This window comes from Doryrhamphus excisus, linkage group LG12, assembly GCF_037039965.1.
Source record: "Doryrhamphus excisus strain RoL-2023G ecotype Guam linkage group LG12, RoL_Dexc_Guam_v1.1, whole genome shotgun sequence".
Lineage (NCBI taxonomy): Eukaryota > Metazoa > Chordata > Actinopteri > Syngnathiformes > Syngnathidae > Doryrhamphus > Doryrhamphus excisus.
In genome coordinates this window covers 15,365,733-15,390,476 of record NC_136368.1, presented here as the reverse complement: position 1 = coordinate 15,390,476, position 24,744 = coordinate 15,365,733, and the positions used below count along the sequence as shown (strand labels likewise).

Below are 24,744 nucleotides of genomic sequence, written 5' to 3'. Positions count from 1 at the left end.
CACCCATCCATCCATTTTCTATGTATGCCGCTTATCCTCTCGAGGGTCACAGGTATGCTGGAACCTATCCCAGCTGTCTTCAGGCGAGAGGCGGGGTACACCCTGGACTGGTCGCCAGCCAATCACAGGGCACATATAGACAAACAACCATTCACACTCACATTCATACCTATGGATTAAAACAACTGTGTAAGACAAACAATAATTTTAAAGCTACACATTTTTTTTTACGGTGAATTGTTAATGTTTGTGTTTAACATTTGTATTAGTGTTGTGGTTTATGTTAATGTATTATAATAACCAACAAAAGACCAACGTTTAAAGCCAATACGCTGATATCAACACAGTGATTGTTTTTATTGCACACAGGACAAAACACCCGGCCATCCACGTCACAGTATTGTTATCATATTACTAAGAAGAGTCCCTTTAAAGCCATCAGAGAATAACAGAGCTAAAAATAATAACATATTCCATGTGACACTATACCAACTATCGTCCGTCTATTCTTTGTCGAAAAACACCTGAATTAAAAAAATCTAAATACAACATTACCCATATTGTATATGACCCCCTTACAAATTGATCAACCGCATTTATATTTTTATGTACGATTTTCACTCAATCACTTGCTTTTCTCCATCGAAGTCACGAAGGGGTAACTCAGTGTCGCCATTTCTCTGCAGGACAAAAATTGTAATCATTTATATTTTGAATTAAAATCAACCAAGCCTCCTTTGCACAATATTCTATTCATCTGAATGAAACAATTTAAAACATGTTTTACCTCTTGTTTTGTCAAAGCAGGTCTCGCAGTGTACCAAGCGGTTGTACACCCACATGCAGTCGCCTGCTTTCAGGTGGCCAAGCGTGCCGTTACACACCTCGCACTGCAAAAAACAACGACAAAACAAATCAATCATCTATCAACCGAAGCCTTGAGCATGTAAGAAATATCTGAATGTGCATTACAAGTGTGATGTACAAAAAAAACAAACCTGACTTCAGCAAAACGGTGTGTAATTGCTCACTTATTGCTCTTATAACTTTTGGGTGTTTAGTCGAATCACTGCAGAAAATAAATTCACCTAAAGATTTGTGTGAAAGGAGAGCTACCTTAAAGCAGAATGCATGGCAGTTGATTTTCATGTCATCCAGGACCATCTTGGCATCGCCATTGAAGGGCTTATGGCAGGAGGTGCACAGCTCCCTATCAAGCACAGTCCTGTGTTTGGGAAGACATCATTGTTACGTATACACTTTTTTTGTTTTTAATTCACATGTTTTGCATTCTATACCTCTCAGGAGACGTATACACAGTCTTAATGGAAGACTTGGAGGAGATGGGCGTTGACAGGATTTCGCTGCTGCTGCTGTGACAGTTAGACGTACAATATTAGTTGAGTGGATATTCAGGTGTGTTTGTCACGAGCGTGGCATTGTGCGGTACCTCCTGTAGATGGTGGAGCTGTACTCAGAGGGGTTGCTGATGCTGCTGTACTCATAACTGGGTTTGGATGAGGAGTAGTAGTAGCTTTTGCTGTAGTCGTCACTGTGTGCATGGAAACACATTAACGTAACATATTATTTGTGTATTTGTGTGTGTGTGTGTGTGTGTGTGTGTGTGTGTGTACCTGGGCAGGCTGCTGCTGACAGTGTAGGAGGTGATGCGGGTGGTGGGGCTATCCTCAGTGTAGGTGCGGCTACAGTGATGTTAATAATCAAAAGGACACATTTTAAATTTAACAAAAACATGCTAGAATGTATTATATATATATTACACTGTCCTGACTGTTATTACATAAAAATAACATTTCATTTCATTTCATTTCATTTTCTCCCGCTTTTCCTCACGAGGGTCGCGAGGGGTGCTGGAGCCCATCCCAGCTGTCCTTGGGCGAGAGGCGGGGTACACCCCGGACCGGTCGCCAGCCAACCACATGGCACATATAGACAAACAACCATTCACACTCACACCCATGGAGTCGCCAATTAACCTAGCATGTTTTTGGAATGTGGGAGGAAACCGGAGTACCCGGAGAAAACCCACACATGCACGGGGAGAACATAACTCCACACAGAGGATGGAATTGAACCCTGGTCTCCTAGCTGTGAGGTCTGTGCGCTAACCACTAGACCGCCGTGCCGCCTATAAAAATAACAACATTCATTCATTCATTTTCTACCGCTTTTTCCTCACAAGGGTTGCGGGGGTGCTAGAGCCTATCCCAGCTGTCTTCGGGCGGGAGGCGGGGTACATCCTGGACTGGTCGCCAGCCAATCACAGGGCACATATAGACAAACAACCATTCACACTCACATTCATACCTATGGACAATTTGGAGTGGCCAATTAACCTAGCATGTTTTTGGAATGTGGGAGGAAACCGGAGTACCCGGAGAAAACCCACGCATGCACGGGGAGAACATGCAAACTCCACACAGAGATGGCCGAGGATGGAATTGAACCCTAGTCTCCTAGCTGTGAGATCTGTGCGCTAACCACTCGACCGCCGTGCCGCCCATAAAAATAACAACAACAACAAAAAATATATATATACATAAAATGTACGTTATTGCCAATTCAAGTGCCGCACGTTTACCTGGTGGAACGGAGGGAGGATGATGAGGAAAGTGGAGTGGGGCTGTCTCCTCTAGCATGGACCACAAACACAGTCAGGATCGATCAAAAAAAAAAAAAGAAAAATATGTCCTTTTTCACGAGGACTCACCCTCTGTTGCTCTCCAATGTCACAGTCTCTCTTTTTGTAACGCTGGAGCTGGGGAGACCAAGACAACATGAGATTTCCGCATCCCATAAGACTATTATGGGATGTTTGCCGCAGGGCTCAGCTCACCTGTAACCTGAAGACTGAGCGGAAGTGATGCTCTTTGGCAGGAGGGTGTCGTACAGGTCATCTTCAGCCCTGGAATTTCAGAGCAAAAGCTGTTTATGTCGACTAGCAGACTGATGTTGACATAAGCAGTTGTCAACATAATCTAGCCATTGCTTGCATAGTTGTGATTGAGTAATAATGAAGGATTTTTCAACATATGGCTGTTTGTTGTATGGTATCATGTACCCAGAAAAAATTATTACGTTTGATTAATGTTCATGTTAAAGGTTAAATAACTGTTAATAGTTATCCTCCCTATCCATGTGGAAGTGGTAAGTTTTCGGCTATTTAAGTTTAAAGGAAATAACTTGAAGGCTACCGTTTAGGTTGCTAGCTCTCCAGTTTGCGAGTTAGCATGTGTCTCAAGACCCTGCAGTTGCGCAATATGTTGTAAATAAAAAGAGTATAAATGCGACTATAGTCGTGTTTTGTCATGTCTACAGGGCTCTAATAATGCTTTGTTCATTTTAATCTGAAAAAAATAATTTGTCTACCCACCAACTATATGTGGTTTCTTACGTTTTTATTATTTGCCATTTTATTATTATTATTATTATATTTATTTATTACTGATTGATTGATTTTCTTTATTCTTGATTTGTTTATTTATTTTTCATCTTATTTTGTGCAGAAAAATAAAAATTAAAATATTTGAGAACAGTGGAATGTTTTATCAGAGCTTTTATTGTCGAAAATTGGAACCAAAGCACTGAAAAAGTTTGTATATTTTTCTGTTTTTAATAAATGCGTTTTTTTTTTTTTTGAAAACCTGATGCGGCCCAGCCTTGCCCAGACCCTAGCCCCAGTGGCCTCCAGGTAAATTGAGTTTGAGACCCCTGGTTTAGAATCAGTTTTAAAGTCTGTTTTGTTTGTGTTCAATAGCCTTGTCATACATACTGAGCTTCTAAATGTCCGCCACCACTCCAGACCACATCACTTCAAGACAATGGGTGCATGTTTTCATCTTGTGTTACTAGACAGTAATTATGTCGCTGTTACATGCTACATGCTACAGCACATGTAAACATAAAGTGACCTGTTTTTGGGTTTTTTTCAAATTTTAAATTTTTAATCACTTTAATAACACGGTGGAGCAGGACTTAATGAGTTGGTAGTCATGAGACTCACCCGTTGATGCTTCTTTTCACCGTCACAGTCTCGGTGCTGGTCAGACTTGTTCTGCTGTAGGATTACAATATTATGTTTTCACTTGAGTTCATTCATGCAATTTAAAAACATTAAAAAAAGACAATTCTTAAGCTTTATAAGTGGTCTCACCTGTCTCCAATGTCATCCTTGATAGCGCTGGGGAGGAGTGTATTATACAGCTTGTCCTCAGCACTGTGGTCATATACAAAAAACAGTCAATAGTTGCTACACATAAAGCACAAGTAAGGGATGACTGAGGGGCCTTATGGGTCCCGATAAAGGTGGAGAAGTTCTAATGACTTCTAAAGATTAAAAGTCAAATACCTGACTGAAGAGGAACTGAGGTCGCTCCCACTGCACAGAAAAACAAGTTTAATTGTATCAGCCGCACAGATGATGTTTGAGGAGAAGACAAAATCTTACTCTTTTTGGCTGCTGACATAGGTCTCTGTCACTTTTGTGGTCCTGCTTGGTGAAAAGTTTGAGTAGAGTGTCCTGTGAGAGGCAATGAGAAAATTAAATCTCATGATTTCAGCATTTAAAATCACATAGTAATGTGATTCCCAATGGTAATGCCTTAATTATGAAACATATCATAGTGCAATCGTTGGAATAGTTCACCCTTGGGTGTTCTTAGCATCAAAATCGACATTGTGTGTGTTTATAAATAAATAAAAAATATCTTATTCATTGATTCATTCATATCTTGAAAACATATTACTTTTTTCTAATGTAAGCAATGTTTGTGCAATGTTATAATAAAAAAAACTAAGCATCATTATTATTTGTATACATTGTATTTAAATATATATATTATGAAATTCAAGTTTTTATTCTAATAATAACACCTATAAATATTACATTATTATTCAGACTCAGCAATAATATGCGTATTAGTATATTTAAAAAAAAATAATGTGTTGCCATACAAACTAATGAAATGCAATTTGTTTTTACTTTGAAGCGGAAAACATTTTTATAATATGTATGAAAAATGCCAGATGCTTCATGTAAAATAATTTTTGGGCTTATACTTCTAACTATCAAGTTGTTTCCTATAGAACCTTTTGTTTAATCCTTTTCTTAATTTATGCACTTTGTATTTAAATATATTTTCAGTGTTAAGATCCCCCCCCCCCAAAAAAAACACTAAGAAATGGTGTTTCAGAGCATCTCTGAAAAAGACTCACGTCAGTGTGTCTTGGCAATCCCCCATAGCAAAATGCAAATACGCCCCCTTGTGGCTGTGTTTAATCAAATTAATCTTGAGCTTCTTAATCGTTTTACCCCTTGCTGGAAGATTGGACGCGCTCAGTGAAGGTCTCAGTCTTGGTGGGAGTTTTTCTGTGGAAAAAACGTTATTAATTATTACTTAAAACTTTTGTGTTAGACTTTTTTTAGACTCATTTATTCATTTTCTACCGCTTATCCTCACGAGGGTTGCAGGGCGTGCTGGAGCCTATCCCAGCTGTCTTTGGGCGAGAGGCGGGGTACACCCTGGACTGGTGGCCAGCCAATCACAGGGCACATATAGACAAACAACCATTCACACTCACATTCATACCAATGGACAAGAAAACCTACGCATGCACGGGGAGAACATGCAAACTCTACACAGAGATGGCTGAGGGTGGAATCGTACTATGGTCTTTTGGTCTCCTAGTTGTGTGGCCGACCTGCTAACCACTCACCCGCCATGCAGCCGCATATAATAATAATAATAATAATGCTCATGTGCTGTGTACCGGTGACTCGTGGTGACCGTGGTCTCAGTTGTGTTCCCATCCTTGGTGACTGTGGTGGTCGTGGTACTGAAGATAAAACGCAACATATTTTAAAAAAGCACTTTTAGATTGTTGTGGATGCATGAAAACTGTTTGTGTACCTTGTAGCTGGTTCCGTGTATGCTGGGGGAGAGCTAAAAGAGAAATTATGACAAGTATTATCTACTTTTGCCCGACAACACCGGGCTGCTACTCACCGTGGTTTTGTTTTTTTTTATGAAAATCTACCTGGCAGTGAAGGAGCCCCTCTTGTAGGTGCTGCGGGTGACAAGGCAGCGAATCAATTACAAGGCATTCAATCCTTAATTCTTAACAGGCATCTGCAGAGCCATAAATTGAACACTAACCTGCTAGTCAGCTCGTCCTGACTGCCACTGAATCTGCCATGAAAGAAATGATAATCGTTAGTGCTTCTCTTACCTGAAGCTGAAAAAAAAACCCTTAAGAACTTGTGGCACCACAAAGACTTTTACCTCTTGGTGAGAGCCTGCACAGATGTGGACTTGCTTTTGGTAATTTGTGTTTCTGCACCCACGCTATTAAGTGTTAAGAGAATGAGTAAAGAGTGTTAATGTTGAGTGTTAATATTGTATGTAAGATTAATTATAGAACAGAGAAAAAAAAGTGACCTCAGAGACACAAAAGGCTATAAAAATAAATCAGTGTTTTCCAAACTATACTGTCAGCAGCCAAAATGGGTTGCGAGTCAATTTTTTTTTAATTGGGTTGCCAATTTTTATTTTGAAGGTCCCTTATTATGTGATAAGTGATTTTAAATACAGTAATGTGTGTCCCTATAGCCTTGTTATCACATTTAAGAAAAATCTATTTCTCATTACCTGATTTGTTTGCTCCACTTTTAAAGGTTACTGTATGCTTTTTATGACATCATATGAGCTCATACAGTTTATACAGCTACCAGTAATGGAAGACAAGTTTGTAAAAATCATTTTCAAAAAAGTACAGGTTTCGCTACACATCATAAAGGGGGACCTATTATGTTTTTTTTGCTTTTATGACCAATAAATGTAGTTAGAATGTTGTATTGTCATGTTAAACGATGCCAAAGTTTCAGATAATGAGTTTTGCGCATTTGGAAGTGAGCCCGGAAAGAAATTTAGTATGGCTCAAAACGCTTGGTTTCAGAAGGCGTGGTAAAACTGCCCCTTTGTGATGTCACAGAGGGGCAGACTTCCTTATATGGGTGTGGCTGTAAGCCAGATAAGGTCGCTGCTCTCATGCAAGCTCTCCTTCTGTTTATGTTTCTAGCAATGGCTCTTAAGGGAAAGCCACATTTGTTTACACTTCCTAAAGACGCAAACATCAGGCACAAGTGGTTGGAGTTCCTGATTCCCTACCAACAAAAGAAATGCATTTTCAGGCATTTCACGCTGGACTGTTTTGTCAACATGGGCTAGTATGCAGTTGGACGAGCCGACAATGTAGTAATATGGGGCCTTTTTTATGTCTTTTTTATACTTTGTATTTTTTCATTTTGGTCTTGAGTTGTAAACGTTTGGAAAACCCTGATCTCATACAAAGCAATTAATTAGGAAACTGTACAACGATTGTCAGCCTAAGCAACAACATTGGGACAATGGCACACACTTGAGCTATAAATGCAAACGTCTTAGCTATAAGTAGAGATGATTTAGTCAAACAAAATGTTGTCTACTTTATATTTGAGCACAATTTTTGTACAAAGTCCTAATACAATCTAGATAAGGAGAGAATGAATGACTGGCTGTTTGTTTACCTGCTTATAGTTTCGCTGGATTTGTAGTGACCAAGAAGAGATTTGCCAAAGTTTGGGTCACGGCTTCAGAAAAAGGAAAAGACAGCAGATGAACCAAAAAAGCGAGATAATGGAAGTCACACCAAAACATGAGGACTTCTTTTGGATGCATCCCATTTTTCATTGAATAAATTGTGCTTACTCGACAGGTTCGAACTCATCCTCATCAGGTCTGATCCAGCTGTCATCTTTCATCCGAGGAGATTTCAGGCTGCTGCTGCTGGTGGTGGTGGTACGGGAGTTCTTGGCTAAAAATGTAAGAATGTGCATGTAAGAATAAGAATTATAGAGAGAATTATTCCCATAATAATAGAATTTTATTATATTATTATATATGTATCAATATTAAAACAAATAAAAATTAATATGATTTTGAAAAAAATCACCTATGTATAAGTAACGAAAAAATTAAACACAATTTAGTTCTAATGAGCAACCATACATATTAATATATTTTATATCACTGTAGATTGTTACAATGATTACAATATATTATTATTTGGATGCATTATACAATTATACATAATTTATTATTTTTTTTATTTTTACGCAGGGTTGCTGGAGCCTATCCCAGCTGTCTTCGGGCAAAAGGTGGGGTACACCCTGGACTGGTCGCCAGCCAATCACAGGGCACATATAGACAAACAACCATTCACACTCACATTCATACCTATGGACAATTTGGAGTCACCAATTAACCTAGCATGTTTTTGGAATGTGGGAGGAAACCGGAGCAAACCCACGCACAGGGTTGGCCGAGGGTGGAATTGAACTTGGGTCTCTTAGCTGTGAGGCCTGCATGCTAACCACTCGCCCGCCATGCAGCCACTGTATATTATAGTATTGTATAAGTTATAAATATCAACAAATATTTTAGGGTGGCACAGCGGTCTAGCGCAGACCTCACAACTAGGAGACCAGGGTTCAATTCCACCCTCGGGCATCTCTGTGTGGAGTTTGCATGTTCTCCCTGTGCATGCGTGTGTTTTCTCCGGGTACTCCGGATTGTCCGGAGAGTGTGAATGGTTGTTTGTCTATATGTGCCCTGTGATTGGCTGGCGACCAGTCCAGAGTGTACCCCGCCTCTCGCCTGAAGACAGCTGGGATAGGCTCCAGCACCCCCGCGACCCTCGTGAGGAAAAGCGGTAGAAAATGAATGAACAAATATTTTATCATAACGGTTAATTACTTTCCTACTCTTAAACAATGAATAGTCAATATACAGTACTGTATATGCAAAATAGTGTACTGTATTTTGTATACATATAAAAAAACATTTAAAAACACATTTTGACAAGCTTTTGAGCCTTAAATTAATCGGTGCAGTTATGAATACTTACAAATTTGAAACGACATGCCGCCTTTTTATCACCTCCTGCTTGTTCAAAGAAAGCAAAAAACAAGGAAATGTTACCGCTTTGAAACATGCACTACACCTTCAAAACCACCAGGTGTCCCTGTGGCCTGGCTGTATGTATTATTTCTATACAACACCTGAGGTATTCTGTTTCTTTTAACAACCCCCCACCACCACCCCTGACCTTGCCTTTTTTTTTAAACTGGTTTATCTGGATGGACGCCCGCACGAAGACACACCTACGTTCCATCCCCCAGTCCCCACACACCCTATCCAAACACACCACTGACAGCAATATAGGCGGAACATATGAGTGACAGGCCATATTAGCGACTTATGGCCACTGCCATGCATGTACTGCATTACTGTTATCATTAAGTTGAGGGTGACTGTCCCTATCTGTCAATTCAACTAAATTGGGACTCATTTCCATTCATAATACTCAATATTTTCTGCATATTTTTGTGTCTTAGAGGCCTTTCATGTGTAGTAAAATTAAACCAAAAAAGGTAAAAAAAAAAAAAGCAAAACTTTTCATATTTATAACAAACAAAATCTCTACAAATCGTGCGCCTTTAAATATATATGCAATATAAACATTTTTAGCATTCTTACAAAATGTAAAAATATATATTTATAAAACATCAAAGTGGACACCGCCCACTTCTTTAATTTTACAGTGTGAAAGTTAGGGTCATTATACATACAAACATATTAGTGGAGGTGTATCGTAGTATACCGAGTACAACATCAGGGGAAAAAACTACATACCTTCACAGAAGAACTCCAGGCAGGGCAGACAAACCAAAATAGGGGTAAACTCTTGCCTGTTTATTACCATGCAATGTGCAATTACAGTCTTGTCAGAGCCTTTTAACTTACAAGGGAGGGGCCTGCAAAAAGGTCAACCTGTGGGCGTGGCCTTCTCAGGGGAGACAATCACAGGAGAAAACTCTTGCTTGTTTTTTTTTTTTTTTTAACTCTTCTCAAAGCAAGCCAGTTTATCGACAGCCTTGCCCGCACAGACACGGGTGGAATGAAGGTGGAGTGCAGCAGACGGACCTGCACGTCAACTTGAGGTGTCAAAGGAAGCATTGCAGAGAACGTGGGTGCGGGTGGCTTGTCACTAAGAATGGAGTAGAATTCCCATGCAGTTGGGTGTGTAGTTAAAGTCCATATGCCGTGACTTGTGTCTTTAAATGCAACTTGTTTCTTCTAAACGTTACCATGCAGTGTCACTTTAATAAATCACAGAGCTGAAAGGGAACTTTGCACTCGGGGTGGGCGAATTGAGCCACGTATCGATAGCGAGAGTAGAAAGAGTAGCATCAGTATTGGGTCTTAGCTAGTGTGACATGAGCGAATAAGTCTGTGGACAAAGGAAGACTTTAGGGGCAAAAATCCAAAGGATTTTTCCAAAGGAGGGCCAATCATATTTGTTTTTGATTAGTCATTTTGTACTTTGACTTTATTTTGCTCATGCAAGTAATTAATCATTTTGATTTTTTGTTAATACAGTGCGACCTTGTCATTAGCCCGTTCCTGTGGCTAATGTCGAAATGCTACAATTTTGCCTCAGTTTGCATGTATTCTCTGGTTAGCATACAATATGGCGCACATTTTGTTGTGTTACTAATAAACTGTTTGAGTCCACCTGTATTCATTCATTCATTTTCTACCGCTTTTTCCTCACAAGGGTCATGGGAGGTGCTGGAGCCTATCCCAGCTGTCTTCGGGCAAGAGGCGGGGTACACCCTGGACTAGTCGCCAGCCAATCACAGGGCACATATAGACAAACAACCATTCACACTCACATTCATACCTATGGACAATTTGGAGTCACCAATTAACCTAGCATGTTTTTGGAATGTGGGAGGAAACCGGAGTACCCGGAGAAAACTCACGCATGCACGGGGAGAACATGCAAACTCCACACAGAAATGGCCAAAGGTGGAATTGAACTCGGGTCTCCTAGCTGTGTGGCCTGTGTGGTAACCACTCGTTCCTTATTATAAGCATTCCTATAAAATTTTATTTTTTTTGTAAATGTGCATTGCGGCCCGCATCAGATTCTCTTGCGGGACATACATGGCCCATGTGCCGCAGGTTGCACACCCATGAATTACACACACAAAAGCTTATTTTGTTACATGCAGTCTTTTTTTCTTTCCATCCATCCATTTTCTATGTCGCTTATCACAGCTTATCACAAGTGTCACAGGGGTATGCTGGAGCCTATCCCAGCTGTCTTCGGGCGAGAGGCGGGGTACACCCTGGACTGGTCGCCATCCAATCACAGGGCACATATAGACAACCAATTACTCACATTCATGCCTATGGACAATTTGGACTCGCCAAATAACCTAGCATGTTTTTTGGAATGTGGGAGAGATGGCCGAGGGTGGAACTGAATCCTGGTCTCCTAGCTGTGAGGTCTGAGCGCTAACCACTCAACCGCCGTGCTGCCCCTCCACCTGTATTCTTAATTTTTTAAATAAAAGAAAATGTAACTTCCTTCGGCTCCATTTTGGGTTCCAGTATTGAGGTGAGAAACACTATGGAATTCAAGAAAGAAGTCATGTCAAAACAGGAAGTTGAGCTTGCTGCCACATCACGTCTTCAATGTAGGCAAAAGTAACCTTAAATGTTCATTTATCCCTTTCATTCAACATTTATAAGCCTATGTATTTATATGCATTTTGAAGTGTTTTTCTACACGTCAAACTATAATTGTAAAACTAGAAAAAACATGCTTTGGCTTTCTAGAATGGATTGAATGGATTTACATTATCTCTAAAAGGGAAATATTGATTTGGTTAGCGTCTGTTTCGGGTCGAGTCAGACCTTTTGGAATGCAAAGCAAGATTCCACTATATAGTTGTTTATTGCTGTAGTTAGATACTGTTAGGTTCACAGATAAAAGGCACAAACTCATTCAATGATCTTGAAAAGTTTGAAGTAAAAGCTGTCGGTAAAAAGCTGCGTTTACTTGGTATTGGGTTGTTACAAAAACTTGCAGTATCGCCCACCAGTAATTTACACATGCAGTAACAGGGCCAGCTAATCTATATGGAACCTTCATAAATGGACACTTGAAGCACCAGTAAATCATAACTAAATGAATTACTCAAGCATTAAGTTTTGCTTTTTCATTGGCTTTTTTTTTTTTGCTACAATTTTTCAAATACTGGATCACCGCCATGGAAAATGTCAGCCAACTGCACAAGACCTCAGTTCTTTTTCTTTGGCATTTTGTGTTCTTTTGCAATACTTATTCCATTTGAGGCATTGCTCCCATGCATACAATTGTATGACAGTTAACAATGTCAAAATGTTGTTTTCCAGCATTGCTTCTATCGGGGATAAAGGTCTTGCAATGGCCACATCTTGACCAACCATTATCGCCTATGGGAGAAATGAATGAACACATGATCATGCCTTAGTAGTAATACAACATCTCAGTCATTCACAGTTGCATCACATGACCACATGTCACCAGAACAGCCAATTGATTCATAATACTGTAGTAACTTTTGAAATAAACTATAAAAACAATCAGATTAAACTGTTGCACCCCCTAAAGGCCGGAATTAATTTATTCCACGGGAACAGGTTAGTGTAGAAGTAAGAGCTTCCTGACTGCCATGGGAGTGCCACTATTATTTGACTTACGTCACATATTAAAAGTATGAAAGGCTCATAGCACGGCAGGGTGTGACAAACATGATGCTGCTCTGCATGCCTGCCTCTTGCGATGACGGGAATGTAGACGACCCGGTAATGTGTTGTGATTTTGTTGCATTGTGCTAAAACACATAGAAAGAAGATACAACATAACTGTATCGGCTTTAAGAAGTCATTTTTGACTGCCGGGGGCATCAAAATGAGAGTTTAAAATAATTAATAAAAGAAACTTGTGTTTAATACACCATTGAGTTCAAAAGCACTACAAATACTATAAAGCAGAACAGAGCAGTCCCTCCTCCTCTACAGCTAACCCTACAATTACTGTATTATACTGGAATACACTAGGAGGTGCTAGTGTTGCATTTTAAGACACAACAAAAGCAGTTGAGCACCTTTTGCCTACAAAACACAATTAAAAGAGGAAATATCTTCACATAGCCATCTGCCGTTTGACACCCCTGCACAACCTGAAGCTCCACTGTTCCATTGAAGCCAAAAACTGAAAAAACTAATGGCGCCCCCTGTACTGTGTACTGAAAACATCTCAGGTCATGCCAGTAACTTTGGAATCCATCAGGCCATCCATTTCTTCCACCTTTCAATGTCCCATTTTTGGTGATCTCATGCAAATTCCAAACGGGCAATATTGAAAGAGACAAGTCCCTTGAAGATAGGTGTTTTGATAGACAGCCAATCGGATCCTCTAGCTCAGGTCCTGTTATATTTTTTTTGGGTCTACCACTTGACTTTTCTGTTCCATAACACTCTTTGAAGAACTTTCATACGACTCAACCTCAACAGTAATGATGTCCTTGCTGCGTGACGCCTTGCTTATGCAGCTTAACAATCTGACCACGTTCAAGTGCCATCAAGAGATCATGACAGTGTGAATACAGTTCTAAAACTTTTAATCAGCTGATGAACAGACCATTTCACTTTAATGCTTGTTTGCAATAAATTTCAAATCTGATGACTTTTCATTTTAGCACTGTCTGATCAATGCTAGCACAACAACACATTATTGTCTCACCTGGAAAATCTAACAAGATCCAAAATGTAAAAAATCTTCCTTTATAAAGATAATATGCTCAGTGTTGATTGACACTACTGTTTTTAGACATGTTTATTTTTGTGGATGTTGTTAGTGCTGTACAATATGCTGAAAACTGGTTATAAAATATTATTATTATTTTTATTTTAAATATAAAACGTCAGAATTGAATGAACAACTGGTGCAGCCACAATAATAAACATGACTTTGATAACCATAATGAATAACTTTTAAATGGATACCTTTGTGACAGTGTCTATCTCTGCCAAACACACCAGAATATACAGGATAGTTTTCTTCAGGAAGGGAGAACTGTGCTAACTGGAAGGTCATCCGAAGTGCACGCGTGATACATTGATTACACCTGAGCCTGAGAAAAAAAATTCAGATTAAATTGCATATAGACAAAGTCATAATGCAAATGATCCACTTGAGTCATTACTGCAAACAGTGGCGGAGCAAGAAATTTTTATTGGGGTGGCCAAAGTGAGACCATTACTCACATGGCAATAAGTTGATACCTGAATTGTCAAGATGGCCGGTAGGATGGCCGGAGAGTGATCACTGGCCATCCTGTAGCTCCACCACTACTTTTGGACCACCTATTAGACCAATTAATAACTGAGCACTATGCCGATAATGTGTTTTCAATGCATAGTTTCTGGATTCTGCTTCCCATCATGGTGGCCAAACCCACACAGTGCGTAATACGGGAGGGGATGCCGATCAGCATTCCTGTTTCAACGCTCTCGATTCCTTGCTTTTTACATGCCCACTCATGCTGCTATGGAGAACCTTTGGAGAACAGATTTATGTGCTTAATCATGCTTCAAAATTTAAGGCAAAGTCAAAATAGTGACAAAACCTGACCAGAACCGACTAAAGTATAATCATGGAAAACTTACTTACAGCTTGCAGTTAATGCAAGATGTGCATTGACAGCTCCTCCACACAGAAGGTTGTGTGTTCAAGTGACCAAGGGTGGCCACAGCCACCCTGTATCTCTGCCCCAGCTGCAATACAAATATTACATTTATATGCATCTCCAAGTAGCCATATTTAAATTAATAACGGGGTTTTACTGGCATGGCGAAGCCTAAAAGCTAATAATAATAATGACACTGAAGTGTTCAGGCTCACATGCTACGCAGCACGGTACAGGGAGGAGGGGGAGGGAGGATGATGATGATGATGATGGAGCTAAGATGGCAGACCATCTGAGGGTGCTGCCTCTCGGGGGTCAACACATTTCCAAGGGACAAATAGAAGCGATCGCGTTATTTTTGCCATTATATTGCAAATGTCCTTGTAGCGTAGAAGAAGAAGCTTGTGCCAATCGGACGACCGGTCGCTGATTTAGCCCAGATAACAAGCTTCGATCCCGGACATATTCGTGCAATTTCCTGCAGCATTAAACGGACACAGTATAGAGGTGCGGTGGATTTAACAATTCGTTGATTTTTTTTGTACCCGATGGCCGGATGTGATCTATCTGTTTTATATTTCGCCGCCCGGTTTATGCATTGTGCTCCAAAACGATGATGTGTGCCGCTGCGGCAGCGGCAGCCGCGGCCGCCGCCTGTGGGGGGATTGTGCCTTCCTCGTCGCCGTCGATGGGGCTGGGTGTCCGGGTCATGTACGGACTAGGAGCCGATCTCTCCACCATTGGGCCGGGCATGGGTCCCTGTCCGACGCCCGGAGCCCAGTCTGACTGTCGGACTCGGTACCAGCTTTTGCTCTCAGGGAGAGCCCTGGCGGAAAGGTACAGGAGGATTTACACGACTGCCATCAACGATAAAGAGCAAGGGATAAATCAAGGAAGGTGAGTAGGGTAATATTTGGATGTTAATGGATAGCTTCAGCTAAGCTAATATTACCACACACAGCTGTCGTTAGCCGAAGGTAGCTAGCTGCTATGTATGTTATTATAAGCCAGACTAGCTTGCATTATATGAGACACTGTCGCATTAGCTAAAAAAATAAATAAATAAAGCACTCAGGAGGTGCACTGTTTTGAGGAGGGGGGCTACACTCCCGGTGGGGTCAGAGTGCTAGGTAGCATTTCATCCAGCACTTCCTTAGCCTCCTCGAAGTCCTGACGTCCCCCCGGTTCGGTTACAGTCCCAGTGACCCCCCTTGCTTCGAACAATTGCTATTTTATTTAATTCCCAAGTAAATATCACCACCCGCTCGGGCTGTGACAATATAATTAACAAAGCGCACCTTTGGGTTTACGTTGAAGCTAGGTGGCTAAGCTTCAGCTGTCACGGCAGCACCGTTAGGCATTTTATTCGCCAGTTGGCTGCAACGACACAACCTCATCCCACTGAATATATACGGTGATTCTCAACATATACCCTAAAGTTAATTTTTACAAGAGTCGTGTCCATTGTTGTTGGTTTGGGCCCAACGGCGTCACTATTTCGTTAGCCGCTGGCTGGCTAGCCAGCTAGCATAGCTCTTCCTCATCTAAAGTGGCTATTGTGGAGACCCACGACTGTGACAGTGACACAAGTGGGGCGTCAACGCACTAGGACACTGTATGGTGAACCATGCTGCGTGTTTTGAGTGAATATAAAGATGGTGGGTGATCTGAACTGGCTGGCTTTTTTTGCCAAGAGGCTATTAGACTTACGTCATTTATTGTCAGTCAGGTTGGAGAGGAGCTGGGTCATTGCAGCATCCCTCCCTCACTCTGCTCTTGTTGTTATTGTTATCAACCACCCTTCAATGTCACAAGCTATTATGACTTATTTGTAGCAATATAGCATAGAATCTGAAATGGAAAAACATGCTGGATGAACTGAAATGAACTTTAGCTCTGTTTTATCAGGATGATGGGACATGTTCTGCGATGTTTTCTTAATCACTGTAATGTTTTCATCCCTTAAGGCTGGTTTCACAATTGTCATTTTTGGTCCAGTTAAAATTGACTAGAGTCCAATGTACGTACAAGTGTCACCAGGCGATGCATTATTACGGCCAACAAAATGCTGAGTGAAAATCAGCAAAAATACAGTTAAAGGGACCCTATCCTACTAATTACTTTTTTAATGATACTGGATTAGAGTTGGAGTTTTTTTGATAAATTGGGGAAATTGTACATGGACAGCCGTGGTCTCATATGACGTTTCCATTGACCAAGGCACAAGAAGCGTGTTATATGTACATGCTTGTGTTGCAAAGGTCACTCAAACAGAAAGTAAAGTCATATTTTTATCACCACACAGAAAAATGGCAATGAACCAGTACTTTCATTTACTAACACTGGAAATCAGGCATGTGTGTTTGACTCCATTTCCTTTATCAACAATGGAGTAAATTATTTCATGAATATATATTTAATCATTAAAATATTAAATGCATGTTAAATGCAGAAATGTAATGTTATTTGTATTGTTTTAAATTGTGAAAGCACAAAAATAAGTGAGATATATCACTATTTAAATAATTTTCTGTAGTTTTAAATTCAGACAGGACACTAGTTAAGACTGACTCAACAACGCCTCAGCAGGTTGCTGCCAAGTAATACACTCATTCTGCCTCAACAATACTTCCGGAAGGTGTCAATCAATTGAGAAAGCAGTAATTATGTTGTACTCTTTCATTAAGTCAATCAGTTTTATTATTTGACAATTGTGTGTTTTTTTTAAACATTTATTTACTGAGCATATGTTGTTACACACAATAGTTAATCTTTGTTGTGGACAACAAAGATGATTCTAAGGCTGAGAGTTTTATGTTAACATTCAATAATGTTGCCATAAGACAAAATAAGCATAATCACTTTGTGGCTCATAGAGCGCTTGTACATATGTTGTTTAAACACATGCCTCTACGATTAAACTGTTTTCACTCTGATTTATTTCAGGGGGAAGAAGGCTTTAAGTAAGAAAAAGCTGAAAAGACGACAAAAAGTCAAGTCCAAAGTCAAATCGAGGACAAAGGTAAGAGAGATTTGATTGTTACTCGGTGTACGGCAGACACTGATTGTGTCAGACTATCGGTGTGAGTTTGCACAGTGGTATAGATGAAGGACTACAGAATGATAAAAAAAAAGAATGTCTGTCTGGTTTTGGCCCACCATCTCATCCTCAGGTGATGCTGAAAAGCACGATCCAAAAACACAGTCTGTTGCTGGGCGACTTGATGTGTTGCTCATCTCCACGGCAACAGTTGCCTGGCTCCACTGCCTCCATCCAAAGGGGACACTTTGTCTGAGTGAACGAGGGAGACAATGGCTTGCTGCCTCTGCTTGTAGATTGAACGTTAATATGTTGATTCTAAGACTTAATAATAATGTAAACAAGCCTAATATTGCACTGTATTATTAGTTTCATTCTTGACAGTGATTTGTTTATAGTTCCAGCATTTTCATTCCCACAGGAAGTCATGGAAATGGTAAAAATATTTTCCAGGGTCAAGATGTCCGCATCGTAATACCTCTTTAAGTAGCATCTGAACATTTTAGCTGTCCTACAAGTATAAAGTGGATTTTGGAATACTCGTAGCAAAAATAGATAGGAATCCTTTCTTTGACAAGTCTTCCGAGGTCATGCATGAGGTGGCTTATGGCATTTTACATTCCACTATACTGGAGGGAGAGAAATGTCAGGTATGCGTACACGTGTAGGCTCTTTCAGTAAATGCCAACATTTTTCCACCATATCATCTTATTTTGGTGTTGCTGTTCTGTATAAAAGACACCAGCTTATCCGAGCTCCAACTGAGGCAGGATGACACCTGTATGAATTAGTATTCAACGCCAGATTGTCTTCGGAGTGTCTGATGCACCTATTTGTGGTTAGCACGCAGGCCACACAGGTAAGGTTAGATTCCCCGCTCGGCATGTCTGTGAGGAGTTTGCATGTTCTGTCTCGTTGTGGGTTTTCTCGTCCCACAGTCCATAAACATGCACGTTAGGTTCATTGGCGACTCCAAATTGTATGAATGTGAGTGTGAATGGTTGTTTGTCTATATGTGCCCTGTGATTGGCTGGTGACCAGTCCATGGTGTAGTACAGCTGGGATAGGCTCCAGCATGAGGATAAGCGGGATAGAAGATGGATGGATGGAGGCAGGCAAGTAGACTTTAAAATGTGGGTCGTGTAATGGTCATCATGTTGCATTTGTGTGTCCTGTGCCCTGCTTTCAGTCTGCCAGGGAACTCTCACTGACATTGTCTCAGCAGTTTCCCCCCTTTCTTTGACAGTCTCTTTAATAATGCAGACATGTGGTGGAGTCAGAACAAGAGCATCTGTATCCCTGATGATTGCTGCTCTCATGTCTAGTGATCTGTTGTTCAATGTAATGTAATTGTTAGGCGTGCAAACATGACAAAAATCTATCCAGTTTCTATATTAAGCGCAGAGTTACGATATGTTTGAATTATAGCCGGGACATTTATTTACCTATAGTGCAAAGGCTGTTATTTCTGGAATTTGAAAAGTCATTATATACAGTATAACAACTTTGGAACTTAAATAATGATTTGTAGTGCATTAGAGGAAAAGGCATATTTAGCTTTCTTCTACCACATGGTAATTTGGTTTTACTTTGGTAGATGGTGTTCCCATTGACTAGATGAGACTATTAATTTTAGCATTCATGGTAAGATCCAAGCATTTGCATAGAGGTCAAATAACCTCTTCTAGGTTGCTCCTTGCCCCCGTCGTCAAAGTGCTCGCTCACATTTTCATTTCTCTTCATGTTTTTTTTCCCTTTAAAACATGACTTGACCAAATATTTAACGTTATTTTGAAACTGACTATTGATTAAATTCATGTGTAATTATAATGCTATCCATTATTATCAGGGCTCCAGGCTGCAAAATGGTTGCCTTTTGAGACTAAAATCTTAAGCTTGACACCACGAGACGTAACGGAAACGTACACTTAAACCTCTACAATTGTGTGCAACGGGAAACAAGGAAAATACGGCCACATTTCTGACATCGTTCCTACTCCTTGCGTAACTGGTTAGCACAAGCAGTTGTTGTGATCTCGTGGGTTCAGCATCATGAATAGAAAGGCTGCTGCTGGATGGTAGTGTTGGAGTGGAATCTGGAATGGACGGCTTGAATCGGACCTAATATGCTTTTTTCCACTTTTCTGACCTATAAATGTTGTTAGAGTGTTAAACGATGGCAAAGTTTCAGTTAATGAGGTTTGCGCATTTGAAAGTGAGCTCTGAAAGATGTCTTTGACTCTGAACGCTTGGTTTCATAGAGTGACGTCACAGTGAGCCTTGTGAGAAGTCAGTGACTTCCTTATATGGGTGTGCCTGGGTACAAGTTGTAGTCCTTTGCTGTAGTGCTTGGGAGCGGAACAATCACAGAGGAGTGGGCTTGCATATCGGTATAATAAATTAAAAGCCGTTTTGGAAATCCAAGGAAATACAGCTGGAATAGGTGGAGATTCTGGAAGATTGAGAAAGCTTTCTGTGTTGGTTATCGTGTGTAGCTGCTCTATAGGAGTCCACAACACAAAGGGTACAAAATGAGCATATAGGCCCGCTTTAGTAGTACTGCAGGCTTGATTAATAATGCTGTGTTATCCATTAGAAACAGTTTCAGACTAAATAAGTAGCCGTTGCAGCATCCTTTTACCATAAAAGCTACTACTAGAGCTGCTTAAATAGCTGGAAAATTACTTTTCAAGCACTTTGTCTTAGGAAGTACAGTACATTTCCGTAAAATACTACTCGCCATTTCAGAGAATCCCGACATCACTGTGCTGAGTGCCGGGCAGATAAACACAGTGTCCCACAGGGCTGCATTCAAACTGTGACAAGGTGGGGGAGTTTCATGATGACATCCATGAATTTTGCATAATTTCTCATGATGTCTTGGTAATTTTTATAGATTCACACACTAAACCAGAGGTGTCTAAATATGCATTTGTTGTACTCTGTATGCACTTTGATCCTTGAATACACTCCACATGCTCCAGGTACATATATTGTTGCATTTTGATGGTTTAAGTTCTGAGGTCTCTGAAGCCTGTATTATGCTCACAGCATAAATACTGCCCACCTTTTGAAACACCTTCTCCTTTGATTTCAGATCAATATTTGCAATATATGTGACACATCAGTTAGTTCCAGCGCCAATAACACAGCCTCTCTTTAATTACCGTCATTCGCTCACCACAAAGGAGGTTAACCGTCAAAATTGTGGTTGCTGAATAAGTTGACATCAGGTCATGTGCTCAACCTTGACATAAAGCAGTAAAGGAGGGGTCTCCAAAGTGCTGCCTCAAGACCATTCATAACACGTTTGTTTGTTTGTTTGTTTCCTATTGGCCTGCGGCACTTAGTACAAGATGCCCTGCCCTGCTTTTTCTCATGTTTTAACTGTGTATTAACGAATGAATGTTGTATTTTGGTGTGTCTTCTACTCTGTTTACTTGCTTTTATTCAACTCCATTCTTCTGTAAAGTGTCTTTGAGTATTTTGAAAAGCGCTACGCAAATAAAATGTATTATTATTATTATTATTTATTATTAAGATGTGTAGAGAAAAGGATGAAAGAAACAGTAAACAGCAGGTTGCGTAGTAGTGAGAAAGTAGTGCACTTCCACAATGAAAGCTAATATCATGTTTTGAAGTCATATGCCGCGATTGTTGGTTGGTTTGACAAATCTTCAGTAAATTTGACGAAGTGTAGAATTACTACAGCTTCTGCTGGGACTGCTCGGGCAGTGGCAGTTGTTGAACAATGATGGGGCGGGGGCATAACTCACCATAACTCATTAGATCAACCAGTCAAAGCCCAGGGCCCGCCTGTTATGGCAGCAGTGACTGCTATAACTCAATATACAGTGAAGAAAATAAGTATTTGAACACCCTGCTATTTTGCTATTTCTCCCACTTAGAAATCATGGAGGGGTCTGAAATTTTCATCGTAGGTGCATGTCCACTGTGAGAGAGATAAACTAAAAAGAAAAATCCAGAAATCACAATGCATGATTTTTTAACAATTTATTTGTGTGATACAGCTGCTAATAAGTATTTGAACACCTGAGAAAATGAATGTTAATATTTGGTACAGTAGCCTTTGTTTGCTATTACAGAGGTCAAACGTTTCCTGTAGTTTTTCACCAGGTTTGCACACACTGCAGGAGGGATCTTGGCCCACTCCTCCACACAGATCTTCTCTAGATCAGTCAGGTTTCTGGGCTGTCGCTGAGAAACACGGAGTTTGAGCTCCCTCCAAAGATTTTCGATTGGGTTCAGGTCTGGAGACTGGCTGGGCCATGCTAGAACCTTGATATGCTTCTTACGGAGCCACTCCTTGGTTTTCCTGGCTGTGTGCTTCGGGTCGTTGTCGTGTTGGAAGACCCAGCCACGACCCATCTTCAATGCTCTGACAGAGGGAAGGAGGTTGTTCCCCAAAATCTCACAATACACGGCCCCAGTCATCCTCTCTTTAATGCAGTGCACTCGTCCTGTCCCATGTGCAGAAAAACACCCCCAAAGCATGATGCTACCACCCCCATGCTTCACAGTAGGGATGGTGTTCTTCGGATTGTACTCTTCATTCTTCTTCCTCCAAACACGCTTATTGGAATTATGACCAAAAAGTTCTATTTTGGTCTCATCTGACCATAAAACTTTCTCCCATGACTCCTCTGTATCATCCAAATGGTCATATGCAAACTTAAGACGGGCCTTGACATGTGCTGGTTTAAGCAGGGGAACCTTTCGTGCCATGCATGATTTCACATCATGACGTCTTAGTGTATTACCTACAGTAACCTTGGAAACGGTGGTCCCAGCTCTTTTCAGGTCATTGACCAAGTCCTGTCGTGTAGTTCTGGGCTGATTGCTCACCTTTCTTAGAATCATTGAGACCCCACGAGGTGATATCTTGCATGGGGCTCCACTCCGATTGAGATTGACCGTCATGTTTAGCTTCTTCCATTTTCTAATGATAGCTCCAACAGTGGACCTTTTTTCACCAAGCTGCTTGGTAATTGCTCCGTAGCCCTTTCCAGCCTTGTGGAGGTGTACAATTTTGTCTCTGGTGTCTTTGGACAGCTCTTTGGTCTTCGCCATGTTACAAGTTAAAGTCTTACTGATTGTATGGGGTGGACAGGTGTCTTTATGCAGCTAACGACCTCAAACAGGTGCATCTGATTCAGGATGATACATGGAGTGCAGGTGGACTTCTAATGGGCAGACTAACAGGTCTTTCAGGGTCAGAATTCTAGATGATACACAGGTGTTCAAATACTTATTTGCAGCTGTATCACACAAATAAATTGTTAAAAAATCATGCATTGTGATTTCTGGATTTTTCTTTTTAGTTTATCTCTCTCACAGTGGACATGCACCTACGATGAAAATTTCAGACCCCTCCATGATTTCTAAGTGGGAGAAATAGCAAAATAGCAGGGTGTTCAAATACTTATTTTCTTCACTGTATGAACCAATGAGAATACTGATACCTTTTTTTTTTTTTTTTTTTTTTTACCAATGTCCATTTCAAGAGGTATGAAAATATATTTAAAAAAAGGAAATGGAGGACAGTTTGACCCTGCAATAGATTCGGTCTATTTCCATTCTTTCCTGTGGTAAAAAATTTTTTGGAAATGTAAACCGATGTAAAGTTGAACCACATCCTACACGGTGTCTGGACCTTCATTCCTCATTCTTCCTATTCTTTAACAAATGTCCTTGTGTTTCATGCCTTCCAAAGCTCTTTAAGTGTACACTAACTGCTTCAGGCGTAACACCCTGCTAGATGGGAGGGGAACTAATATTCCCCCTGTTTCTTTGAAGAGAGTATGAATGACCTCTTTCCAACCCTCTCCCAAGCAGCTGACATCACCCCCTGTGATGGTAATACCCAAAGGGCAACAAGAGGTGGTAGTGAACAATGAATCTCCTTACCGGAGGACTGTGGTTAAAATTGCTGCCTCAGTGGAGAACGCTAACCATTCAGTTCGCTCATCTTAATTATTATTTAATGGCCACTCCACTGTAAAAGTGCTTCGTTTAATTCTCAATGCCTCATCATTCATGTCTCCAAGCCAAAAGGGGGCAGCATTCTGGAAATGTGACCGTAATCTTAATAGTAAGGTCAACCAGACTGTGAGCTGTGGCATCACCACTGTGAATGATAATACACATAATATGGAAACGGTAGTGCGCCAGGCAGGTTTGGAGCCACACATTAAGTGCGTTGTTTAGCTAATGTTGCTTGAAACGACAACGCAATCTTTCTTGACCCGACTGACCACTTCCTCATGTCGCTTCTACAGACCGAGGGTTTTGATGGTGCCCTCTGCATACCTGACATCAAGCTGCACAGTAACCCGTCAGCATTCAACGTCTACTGCAACGTGCGCCACTGTGTGCTAGAATGGCAGCAGCGGGAGACCTCGCTGGCGCTGGCCTCCAGGAGCTCGGTGCAGAGTGGCGACTCCGACAGCGAGGAGGAGGAGGAATACCGCGAGCCGGCCATCAAACTGCCAAAGGTAGGACGCTCTTATCGTTATACATGACTGAACCCGAGCTCTTTATCTTGGAGCTTTATCATCCTCATGGGCCTTACCTTTTTTTTATTACCTTACTGTATTCTATGACTTCATATCACCACACTTGATGTTTTTAAGCCCCATCAGGAGGATTAACAACCTTTCCTGTCCCACAATTTGCTTTGATGCTCTTGATTTCTATTCACTAGGAGCTACCAGTCTAATGTGGGTGGAGATGCTGTCAGTTGCTAGCTATGGCCCACTAATTCTTATGCCTGCAATTCACACAGAATGTAACTTCCTGTATTTCATCCCACTGCCATTCATTTGTTTAAATCCTGTATTACCTAAAAGCTAGTGCTAACCCGGCATGCAGAACGTCACTGCCGTCTGTAGCCCCCACTCTAACAACAGCTCAGAGCTACACAACACACCAATACTCTCGTCTTTAAATGTGCCTCTGAATGCCTTATTTGTGTATTTTTGTTCATTTAGCCATCTCTATGTTCATAAATGCTTAACCCAGTCTTGTTTATCATCTCGTT

The 24,744-nt window shown here is 40.8% G+C and overlaps 2 protein-coding genes across 16 annotated transcripts in view; one reads left to right on the top strand and one right to left on the bottom strand.

The window, feature by feature from the left end:
- Positions 1 to 328: 328 nt before the first annotated feature.
- On the bottom strand, positions 329 to 9,886 carry scel (sciellin). 3 transcript variants are annotated; one of them, XM_058083148.2, is made up of 23 exons: positions 9,753 to 9,886; positions 8,965 to 8,999; positions 7,767 to 7,872; positions 7,586 to 7,648; positions 6,303 to 6,365; positions 6,177 to 6,209; positions 6,058 to 6,087; positions 5,931 to 5,963; positions 5,791 to 5,856; positions 5,333 to 5,389; positions 4,469 to 4,540; positions 4,370 to 4,399; positions 4,175 to 4,237; positions 4,025 to 4,078; positions 2,858 to 2,926; positions 2,732 to 2,779; positions 2,603 to 2,653; positions 1,635 to 1,703; positions 1,451 to 1,552; positions 1,299 to 1,373; positions 1,117 to 1,225; positions 788 to 890; positions 329 to 680 (listed from the first exon to the last, which is right to left on the bottom strand). In XM_058083148.2, the coding sequence occupies exons 2-23, from the start codon at positions 8,978 to 8,980 to the stop codon at positions 664 to 666; spliced, it is 1,329 nt and encodes a 442-aa protein (XP_057939131.2). In that variant the 5' UTR covers positions 8,981 to 8,999; positions 9,753 to 9,886; the 3' UTR covers positions 329 to 663. The 3 variants fall into 3 exon arrangements, with proteins under 3 accessions (XP_057939131.2, XP_078651319.1, XP_057939136.2); XM_078795193.1 differs by having other exon boundaries at positions 1,299 to 1,370; XM_058083153.2 differs by lacking the exon at positions 6,303 to 6,365.
- Positions 9,887 to 14,895: 5,009 nt separating this feature from the next.
- Positions 14,896 to 24,744, top strand: part of mycbp2 (MYC binding protein 2) — a 56,387-nt gene continuing 46,538 nt past the window's right edge. For all 13 annotated transcript variants that reach the window (XM_058083133.2, XM_058083141.2, XM_058083129.2 and 10 more), the window contains exons 1-3: positions 14,896 to 15,541; positions 17,591 to 17,666; positions 23,984 to 24,199. In XM_058083133.2, the coding sequence (XP_057939116.2) occupies positions 15,258 to 15,541; positions 17,591 to 17,666; positions 23,984 to 24,199 (576 nt within the window). In that variant the 5' untranslated portion in view covers positions 14,896 to 15,257. The remainder of the gene's footprint in view (positions 15,542 to 17,590; positions 17,667 to 23,983; positions 24,200 to 24,744) is intronic.